Genomic DNA, 11,435 nt, shown 5'->3' with positions numbered 1-11,435 from the left:
CTACATTAGTGGGCACTAGACAAGATGGCCGTCAGTGGACAGGCTTGCTACGTCGTCCCTTAGGTGGTGGCCATTCCTACTTTGGAAAACATAAAACAGCACTCGTTGCGTCTCAGTCCTGCATTACTCATAACTGACATCTTTGACCCACTAGTACAACCTCTTTTGTCATTAAATAGTGAAATAAAAAATGTTTTGTTTGATATACGACCCATCAAAGAACATGTAAAACATGAAGGCTTTGAAGTAAAAAATAAAATTCCTGCTAGAGAAAAGAAATAGCAGATTATGTATTCAGGCCTCTTTAGTTGTGGCCTTGGTGTTGTGTCCTTAATGCCTGCCCTCCCGGGCTACCTCTCTCTAGGACACGATGGCCAAGAGGAACACAGTGATTGGCACGCCGTTCTGGATGGCCCCAGAGGTGATCCAGGAGATTGGGTATAACTGTGTGGCAGACATCTGGTCGCTGGGCATCACCTCCATAGAGATGGCTGAGGGCAAGCCGCCCTATGCAGACATCCACCCCATGAGAGTGAGTGTTTGTTTCTCTCTCTATCTCTCTCTCTTTCTTTCTGTCTCTCTCTCACTCACTTATTCACTCACTCTCACACACTCACACACTTACACACACACACACACACACACACACACACAGCTACATGTACATATATTTCTTGATTGATTAATCACCACTATGTGGATACTGTTTTTAGAATTGATTTAGATTAAGTGTTAGTATAATTTGTATTTTGGTATATTCTTTATCTTCTACTGTCCTTATTGCTTAGTTGTGTTTTTATATTATATACTTTTAATTACTTTTTCTGCTGTTAGTGAATGTGTGTGTGTTGTCTGTATGCTACTGAGACCTTGAATTTCCCCTGGGGATCAATAAAGTATCTATCTATCTATCTATCTCTCTCATACATACACACATACATACACACACACACATACATACACACACACACACACACACACACACACACACACGCACACTCCAGACACCCTCCACAACATGCATACAGTACACCCTCACATCACTGTTAACACACTGACACACCACTACACCACTATACTGTACACTCACTATACAAACACACACACACAACACAACAGCAATGGCAGGGGTGATGTGGGCGGTCTCCCAGTGTTCCCTCAGGAAACCTTTGCCTGCCTCCCCAAGGGCCAACATGTGGAGTGGGTTTGCCGGCTCATAATCTCATACCTCCGATGATTTGTAGCATATTCCTGATTACAGCACATGTGAGGAGTGAATGAAACACACACTGACAGACACACACACACACACCTATGTACACAAATTAATAACTCCAACAGTGGAACATGAGGTGCACTTCAAAGTCAGAATCAATCAGTTGCACACAAGCACTCATTCCACCATAAGCCCCATCGTCAGACCGGGATGGCCTTCTCCTCCTTCCTCGTCCTCGGGCCGCGTTTGAGCTCCAAAACCACATTGTACATCTATCATCCTCATCATGCAACTACAAACAAATTTGTTTCCTGGGAAAAAAGCTTGAAGTTGTTAGGTGTGCTTTCCAAATAATAGAGCAAAATTATCTAAGCTGATGTTGTTTTTTCTTTAACAAACCAAGAAGCCGGAGCAAGGAAATTGTTTGTGTGATCAATCACAGACTTTGAAGTCTTACCAACAAATGAAGATTGTAGGAAAAAGCTGCGTTACCAAGATAGACTGAAGGATTACCACCAGTACCTAAATACAAATGATGAAGTTTAAATGTGTTCCCTTTTGTATACAGTGACTGGTAAAGAGATGGCTTCTCTGTTGCTCCTATGCTACTGAGAATAGTTTGTGTGAGTATGTGTGTGTGTGTGTGTGCCTGTGTTTGTTTTAAACACATCACGCTAATTAAACAGGTCTTGTGTGTGTTTTTGATAAATGCAATTTGCTGCTATGCGCTGCCATGTCTGGATGGTGTGCTTGGCCTGCAGTAAGTTAATTTGCCAAATCAACTGAAAAAATGGACAAATCTAATGAAAAACACTAGCCTGGCACTGGCCGCGCATACCGGCGGTCGTCTCCAGAATGGGGCTCCTTTAATGTGGTGATTGCATGGTTGAAGTTGAAATTTTAGTTTCCATAAAAAAAAGCCACAAGCTTTTCCGCTGTTTTTTTCTTCTTCAATTCTATTAACATTTCCTTCTCCCCTCGGTTATCAGCTTTGGTCTTCTCAGGGCATTCTCACCATTTTTTTTTTTAGAAAGCCAAAGTTGTGAACCTTGTGTACACTTAACCTTTTATCTCATGACTGAGGTTCAGTTGGACTCTGCACTATATATTACATATTTAGAATCAGGTTTCCCTGTGCCGGACGTGATATCTTATATCTACTTATACTTATCATATGACTTAGGTGGAAGTACTGGCAGGATGCAAAGTTGCATCCATAGAAGCATAGAAAGCCATTGAAAGTATATATCTGCCTGGCAGTGCCTGGTACTGTGCAGTGTATCAGTGCCGTGAGATGCCCGTAGCAGCAACACGTTAGCATAATTAAATTCAGGCTTCTGTGTGAGTCAGAGACGAGGAACCACGCTTGGAAAAAGAAATTCATTCCTCACGTCTCAATTATCGCCAGTTCTCAACAAAGTAATCTACCTCGCCTTAATGTCTACACACACTCTCACACACACATACACACCCAAGTATATCTGTATATACTCAGTTGCACAGTTTGACCATATTAACCACAGTTCATGTATTGCTACAGACGCTACACATTGCTGTGTTCTAACCCAGTAATGTGTCTCAGTGAGGGGCCCGACTGGAGCAAATTCCTTTTTTTTGTGATTCAGGAATCCATCCTGGAATAGAGCATGTATCAATTGCGCGTAGCCGCAGGGTACGTTGGCTGCCCCACAAAGGCCCCGTGCTGCCAGTTAGGTTGTTTCCTGGTCTGCTACACTTATTTTTAATACACATATTACATGACTTTCTTCTAGCAGGGTTTCAGAGGGGAGGAAATAGCAGATTGAATGTAAACAAGATTAGCTTCCCTCTTGCCCGGCTCTGCGCGCCACCTAGCCAGCTGCTGCTCCGCTTGCTGCCGTAAATCTCCTTCCCGTGCCCCCCACCACCTCACCCCCCCCCCCACCTCAACCCCACCCCCCCACGCCTGTCGCGTAACCCCACCTCCCCGAAACGTGCACACAACCACGTATGCAGACTCACACACACATATACTCACACACTCACTCACCGCCGATCAAATGAGTTGTCAACTGACATCCTGTCACTAACTGGTAAGGGAAAGTGGTCGGCCACACGTAGGGTTGAGAGATGAATTAGCCCACTGGAGCCGGGCCTCGTCACAGCCTCGTGTCAATCACCTACCGGCGTCCAGGATTTATACCCCTCTCTCTGGCTCACTGGGGTATCGTGACTTCTGTACGCCATATGCACTTCTGCTTCCCGGTTTTAAAAGCCGTCCTGTCGCCCCTGCCGGCCCAATTCTCTGACGGCATGCATAAACAGTTTATTGCTGTCTCAAAGCGCTCTTTTATTGTTTTTCTCACTCTCCGTCCATATGCCAAAGCACACAAGCTCAGCGTTTTTTTTCTACCCACGAACATGGATCCGAAGGTGGAGGTGGAAAGGGGGCATGAGTGTGTTTTTCGCTGAGGCCTTCTTCTAGACATCTTGGCTAATGCCGGGCTAATGTCATTGTCTGCTTGCGTTCTGCAAGGTATGAAATCACCACAGGGAGTCCCTTTGAAGCAGCTGAGCCAGCGGCCCACTGCTGATGCGGCGATTCGGAAGGCTTTTTATTCGCCAGACAGAGTCCGGGCGACAGCATTGATCTTCTGCAGCGTCAGCATCCCCTTGTTCTACGAGCATGGCGGTTTCCGTCCCATCCTCCACTCAATCTCGTGCTCTGAAAAGAGCGAGGACAGTGTTAAGGACTTTGTGGTTTGTGCAGTCATGTGGGACTGCACATCAGATTTTCCCACCCTATCTTTGCAGAAGGGGCTGTTGATGCAATTTGGTTTTTTTTCAAGACCAATTTTAAACAGTGTTTGTTGGAGATGAGGCGAAGACCTGCGTAAGCCGGTCCAGATTGCCGAGGGTGTTGTGTCACTGATATAAGCCTTATGGAAAGTGAAGCCCGGTCTCGCATGCATGCCTTCCCTCTTTTCCCCTCTTGCAACTGCTCAAGGCTGAATGTGCTGCTGCTGCTGCTGCTGTTGTTCCTGCTGCTCCCTCAAGGTCTACATCATCCATCCACCCAAACTGGCCATCCCACTACACCCCCCCCCCCCCCCCCCCCAAACACACACACACACACACACACACACACACACACACACACACACACCCCATTTAGGTATCTATGTGGGTGTCCCAGCCGGAATTCAAGTAGCACTCCGTTTCGCCCACACCGCACTTCCCATTTAGAAGGGATTCATTTCAGGCTAATTCGGATAACATGGGTGGAAACGTTGACCTTGGTATTCCTAAACAAGGTTTCAATTAACTGGCAATAAGGACGGATCCACCAGTAGAGGAAATGCAAAACATGCCTCAGTTGATGGTTGGCTCAGCTCTCCCTGATTAATCATTCTCAGAGTAAGCAGTCGGTCTGGTAAAATAATTAGAATGAAAAACACCCTATACCAGCTTTTTTTTTTCAGGCTCTTTTTTTCCCCCTTTCCTTCAGTCTCTCTTTCCTCATTCTTCCATAGCCTTCTCTGGATGGGCCCCTATTGAAGTCTTTGAGTACTTGTATATTTTTGCGGGGTAATTTGAAATGTTTTCTTGTGTGCTGTGAACCCTGTGGAAAGTATGCTCTCTCCTTTGTTGCTCCATAGCAGAGGCGTTGAGTCACAAGCCACAGCCTTCTCTATCAGCGTGCATTTGCTCCGTAAATAAAGCACTTGTCTGATCCCATGCTAATGGATCGATGATGTATTGTAATAATTACGCGCTGCTCTTATTTATTTCTCTCACACTTAAGATGGCCTGGGAGGTGTTAGCTCACAGCTCTCTGAAGACACTCCAGGGCCTTGCATTGTGTGTGCGCACACTCACACGTCATTTCGAATGGCAAAAAAGGTATTAGGCGAGGCTTGTGGTTTATGAACTTGATTGCAAAGATTGTAAAGATTGATGCGCAATTTCACAATTACAAAAAAAAAAAAAACAGTCTAATGGAACAACAAGAGAGTCTGCTTTCCAGCTCGACCACTTCCTTTCAAAACTCCCGGCCTAGCAAATTTGTTTTGAAACTCTATTTCGGAGCTCATTTTGACTCTAAATTTGATCCAGCCATTTTGTCTCTTTACTGGGCTCTGGAACTGTCCAGAATAGGAACCAGATCCAGACCCACCCCAGAATCGGTCGGTGCTCTGCTCTGGACCGTGCTTATTGTTAGCTCCTGAAGCGCCATCTGGCCTCTTCGGGAGGACTGCACCTAATGTTCAGATGTTGGTAAAGCTGAGTACAGTGTGGGTATGCAAATGAGTTTGTGACCTTCAGTAGCCAAAGACTTTACTAACTGCCATTCATCAACATTCCCACAGCTGCTTATATTTAGCCCATATTTGTTGTGCTGTGGAAAATAACAATTAACATGTTAACCAATAACAATTCACATGCAGACATGAAGAGATATGGACTACTTGTATTGGCTGGAGGTATGTCCAGGGTGAGGCCGTTTGTGCCTCTCATCCTGTAATGGTCTGGGGTGAAGACGAAGCCACACTGACCATGCAGCAGCTGGGTCTCATACGTTGGGTCATCTGGACCCATGGAATGCCCGGTGACCTGTGTTTAATTAGCTTACATGCTAACTTGAGGAGAGGAACACGCCGGTCTGTTCCGTGTACAGGAAAGGAAAAGTAGGGTGAAATAGTTCCATCTGATAAAAAAGGGAAACCTGAGACCAACCTCCGTGTTGGTGGACACTATGTTTTACTGGCGTGTCACCAATCTGTCCAGGCTCTCTTTTTTTTTCTTCCCCTTTCTTTCTTTTTTTTGCCTTGTTTCCTCCTATCCTCCTCTCCTCCTTTCCTCCTCTCTTTCTGAGCACCCCCCATCCCACTCCCAGCCTCCCACCATTCTCTGCTGATCACTGGGAAGAATTCTTTCTTCTGCAAGTGTTTAGCCCTGGTCCGCGGCGCTTTGAAGAGCGGTCCAAGTGGCCGACGCGCTGCTTTGTTGTTCTTGAAGGCGAGCTTCATTAACTCATCAACTCTGTCCTTGCCACTTCATCAACTTCCTCCACCCCCTGCACCCCCCCACCCCACCCGATCCCACCCCCCACTACCCCTCTGAGCCTGCTACGCTGGAGGAGGAAGTCGTGTTCTACCCCGTTGAGGTTGTCATGGGGTTTGGTTGTGTTTGCACAGCTTCCTAATGCGCTTCTAATTGCACTGTGACACTTTAAGTGGCCGGCCCTGTTGCTCTTGGACCAATGCCCCCCCCCACCCACCCACCCTGTGTGCGCCTGCCGTCCCGGGGCCGCCACAGATGGGACGGTGGTTGCAAGAGAGAGAGCGGTGTGCTCCCATGCTGTAGTGCCACGAGCAAGCACTGTGTGTGTGTGTGTGTGTGTGTGTGTGTGTGTGTGTGTGTGTGTGTATGAGCGAGAGTGTGTGTGGGAGCGAGAGAGCGTGTGTGTGTGGGGGGAACTCACATGAGCTAGGCCTGAGGTCACTGCCGTTTTTAACTTCTGGAGGTTTGGCTTGGAGGTGAGAGCCACATATACATCACACAGCTAGTGTCTGCTTAAAGGTGCTGTGTATAATCTCTGGCATCGGAAAATAAAAATGTAAGATTTGCACTGAACTAAGCAGATTCCTAGAGTTCTATTTCTCAATTTTCCCATTTTGTTCTTCTGAGAATGGAAAGACGTCGCATTTAGCATTTGGATTGCTTTGCTTTTGGAACTATAAATCACTTGTTGGTTTACCAGCCCTCAGCAGGTGATGGGTTCTGATATATTCTGTGCTTGGTAACATTTGGATGTGCAGGATTTTGCTTGAAGCAGCTGCGCCGGTGGCGTAGGCTTGTTGTGGAAACTCTTAGCAAATGTCCAGACAGATACCTCCACTGATATCAACTCTTATCATGTGCTAGTTATTTAGAGCCTCCCTCCCAAGGCTATCGCCATTCTTCAATATTCCCCCCTCGATAAGCAGTATTTATACTGGGCCAAGGCAGATTAAATAAATGATATAGCAGATGTGATTTGACTGCAACAGCTAGAGCCGATGCTGACGTCAAAGGGATAAACCCTCACTGCGAGGTTCTTCGACTGCGGCATCCAACTCGGGCAAACGGAACAGACCCACGTGCTCTGCCGCAACGGTGGCCCATGTTTGCTCTTTAATTGAATAACATTTGCATTTGGTTTTTTAACAAGCTGCCTTATAAAAGAAGTGTGTGAAGGGAGCCGGCGATACAGTGCGGCTGTAAATGTCCGCAGGAAACGCACCTCTTCGTTTATGGCCCAGAGCATAAACAGTAGTTTACGACCGCCTTTTTATTGTCGCATTGCATAACTGCCATGACCTAGAAGAGGAAGCCGGAGAGGAGAGTGGTCAGGATTGAGACAGCACAGACCTCTAGCCCCCAGCTCAGTACCCCTCTAGTCCACCCCCCCCATCTAATCTCACCCCCACTCTCACATCTCCCCACCCACCCCAACTCCCAATCAGGAGATGGGTTGACCTCTAATAGGGGTCCTTATCAGCGCCTTCTCATGGCTCCATGGCCTTCACCTTAGTGGCGTGTAGAGCAGAATTGCGCTCCATGCTGAACAGGGCCCAGGTCACTTTTACAGCTTTATCACCCCTTGTGTGCGACTGTTCAACCACAGCAGTGTTCAAAGGTGTTTCTTCCAGGAAAGATAACAGTTTACAGTAGTTAATTGGTGATTAAATGTCAAGATGTGCCTGTAAAAGTTTGCTACCAGTGTTGTTGTTTAGGCGTTTTTAGAGAGAAAAGCACAATGGGTCGAGAGAAGCATGCTAGTTATTGGACAGGTGCATGGGTTAATGTGATGTTATGTTGCTGTTAGGAAACTGTTTTTGTGTATTTTGGTCCCTATGTCATTCACATGGGCAGATGGATCTGCATGCTCTTGGCAATGCAGTTGCCTGTTCTTCTCTCCATGGTGTCCTGGAATGTTTCACACCATTTCTTACTGGACGTGGCCTTGACCCTCTGGACCGCCAGAACAATGATGTCATCATCATTATTATTATCACGATCATCATCGCCATCATCGCCACTTGGGATACCCCCAGCTGTACGCCATCTCTGGAAACCAGCGTTTCGCACCCAGCGATCTGTCAATACCGAGTGATTAATGTGTGAGTGTCCACACAAACGGGATAGTTTTGCTTCGCATAATTGTGTTTCGGACCGCACGGCGGGCTCCAAAACACCTTCAGCGCTCCTCCAGCTTTTTCCACCTCTCGGGCCAGTGACGAGGTGTGGGAATGAAGCATGGATGCGCGTGGGTGCGTATGTGGAGTGGAGTACCCGCACAGCTCATCCATCTTAGCCCAGATTGTGTGACAGCAGCGCTGCTCAAGAGGTCCTCCTGATGGACTTTTGATTGGGTTAAGATGCTTTGCACGGTGGGGCTCCAATTGTTTTCGCTACACTGTTTACGTGTTTCATGGGCAAATTGAAACACAGCAGAGAAGTTTGTGTCTGTCAGACATTTCTCGCTGCTCCTCTCAAAGGATATTTGGCAGGTTATGCTTTCTACCGAAGGCAGAGCGGAGTAAATTGTCACAAAGGGAACTTAATCACATTGGTGATTGGTCCAAAACTAACAATCTCAACACTGATATAGCTGCATTGTGTCATTCAACCCTTTGTGTCAGCATCTTGTTTACCGTTAGTTCGGGTCACTCTAAACTGAGCTCAACTCAATTTACCCACTTCTAATGGGAATTTACATTTTTAACTTTCATACAATATGATTAGAGGAGTTTCCACTGTGTGGTTGAATGTGTCAACTGCAGTCCTTTATCTTGAGCTAATTAGGTAATTAGTGAGTTTGTGCTTGATTATCACATGTTGACATGTTGACAATTCAAAGCCCGGGCAGGTTTTCTCCCCTGAGATGCAACTAGTCGGGTCAAAGCCGTGTCTCTATGGCTCTGGGCAGCTGAATCACTAGGTCAGAATCGCTGGGTCAGGATATTGCATTGAAATATTCGATGATGATGCAATGAATACAAACTACTGTTTGTGCCCAAGACGTGTCTCTCTCGTTTGATTCATTTCCTCCATTATTATAATGTATCATTTGCTGTCATAGTGTGATAACAGGCCCCAGGCTAGAACCTCCCCAGACTAAAGAGGGCCTGATTTTTGTTTTGTTATCCCAAATGCAAACTCAATGGACTTGACTTGGCTGAGTACAATCATCTTGAAACCATCAAAAGTTGTTTTAGGGTGTTTTGGGGTGACTTTCATGCAAGATAGTACATAATGCTCTCTCATTCAGAATAACATTATAGAACATATTAGTCTGTCTCTCAGCGTAGGTTTTTATGTCTGATATTTGTATCTTATGGATCTCTAAAGAAAACAAATAGACAAAATAGCCTCAACCTTTGTATGTCCTTATGTGCATATATAATCATTTGATTTATGTATTGCACAGGCATGATATATATCATGTCGTCCTTCAAAGTTCTTTGGCCTTTATACGACCCTTCGCTTTTCCCCGCTCTTCAGATCCTTATGGAGATCTTTGTTTATTTGTAAGGGCAGTTAAAAAAGAAGAAGAAGAAGAAGGTCTCACCACCTCCCTGCCTCCCTCTACTCCCCACTCTCTCTCTCTCTCTCTCTCTCTCTCTCTCTCCGCCCCCTCACTTCATTATCTCTCTCTCTTCACTCCGTCTCTCTCTTCATCTCTCTCTATTCATCTCTGTCTCTCTCTCTCTCTCTCTCTCCCTCTCTCCCCCTCTCCCTGTCATATATTTATAGCTGATGGCAGATAAGATTATTCCTGCCTCGGACCTCGCAGTGCCAGCTGCAGCAGACCTTTGCTCACTATAAAGTGGGAGATGCGTTCCAGGCTGGGGGGGGGGGGATTGTTTTAGTTGGAACTCATCCTGGAGGCCCTGGCCATTGGGAGCAAGGCCTCCCACAGCAGGGCTTAGCTGCTCCTCTGCGCTCCTCTCCTCTCCCCTCTGATCTGATATGATGACCGTTTCATTGGCCACCTCTGCTTCACTTGACTCCTCGTCACTCCTCTCCTCTCCTCTCCTCTCCTCTCCTCTCCCCTCTGTTCCTCTCCTTTTGTCCTCATATTGCTGATCACCACATTTTTCACTCCTCCTTCTCTCTTGCTCTGTTTCTCACACCCCTTCCTCATCCTCTCACCCTTCTGTTTTTCACTGCCTTTCTTGTCCCTCTCTCTCTCTACTCTGTTGATTTCTTTTTCTCTCATTCTCGCTCCCTCTGTTTCCCCCGCCTCTATCTTGTTCTCCCACCCCATCTCTCTTTCTCTCTCTCTCTCTTTTTCGCTCTCTGTTCTGTTTTTTATGGTCGGAGGGGACTCTGTTTCTTCCTCGCTATCTCATCTCTCTCTCTCTTTTGCTCTGTTCTGTTTTGTACGGTCGGAGAGGAAGGAGAAGCCTGCTTTGTGTTTGGAGGTGACCGCTCTGGAGGCTCTCCTCACCTCACTGGCCCAGGGAGACCGTCAGGCCAACCCAACCCGGCGTCAGGAGACGACCAGGTCTGCCTGTGAAATCACACGCTCACAAAAGTAGCGTGCTCTGCTGCACCGAACCCTGCTGCTGTTTCCAGGGGTTTTCTGACTCACTGTGTGATTATGTATTTGTGGAGTGCGTGTGTGTGTGTGTGTGTGTGTGCGTGTGTGTGTGTGTGCATGTGTGTGAGTGTGTGTGAGAGAGAGAGCGAATATCTCCTGAGTGGTCTCCAGGAAAGCAGCCAGCCCGAAGGAAGCACAGGTGCACAGGCACCGCTCAGTTGTTTGTTTTTACATGAACGCTGACGATGGCAACAACCACATTGATGATGATGATGATGATGACGACAGAAACGATGATCATCAAAACCACAATGTTGATTATGATTATGATTATGATGACGATGAGGGCAGCGGTAATGATGAGGTGATGGTGATGTTGATGGGCTAGTGGTTGTGCTTGTTGTGATAAGAGTGCTGCTTTTGACCGTCAATGTTTCCCTGAACCACTTTACCCCCCACCCTGCACACACACACACACACACACACACACACACACATATGCCGAGTATAGCAGCAGGTTTGGGATGCCAGCCGTGCTCCCTCAGGAGAGTGTGAGAGCCAGGCCTGTCCAGGCCCACTGATGGAAAAACTCCTCTCTTTCTGGGGAGAAATAACAAAGCGGCCGCAGCTGCAGTTTGCAGGCAAAAT

The 11,435-nt window shown here is 46.8% G+C and overlaps 1 protein-coding gene across 2 annotated transcripts in view; it reads left to right on the top strand.

The window, feature by feature from the left end:
- The window catches only part of LOC121720760 (serine/threonine-protein kinase 3-like), a 90,562-nt gene that overhangs the window by 17,862 nt on the left and 61,265 nt on the right, over positions 1-11,435 (top strand). For both annotated transcript variants that reach the window (XM_042107160.1, XM_042107161.1), the window contains exon 6: positions 365-532. In XM_042107160.1, the coding sequence (XP_041963094.1) occupies positions 365-532 (168 nt within the window). The remainder of the gene's footprint in view (positions 1-364; positions 533-11,435) is intronic.

This window comes from Alosa sapidissima, chromosome 10 (assembly GCF_018492685.1).
Source record: "Alosa sapidissima isolate fAloSap1 chromosome 10, fAloSap1.pri, whole genome shotgun sequence".
In the NCBI taxonomy this organism is placed as follows: Eukaryota; Metazoa; Chordata; class Actinopteri; order Clupeiformes; family Clupeidae; genus Alosa; species Alosa sapidissima.
Note: the sequence above shows the minus strand (reverse complement) of the source record. Positions and strands in the feature narration are given on the sequence as shown.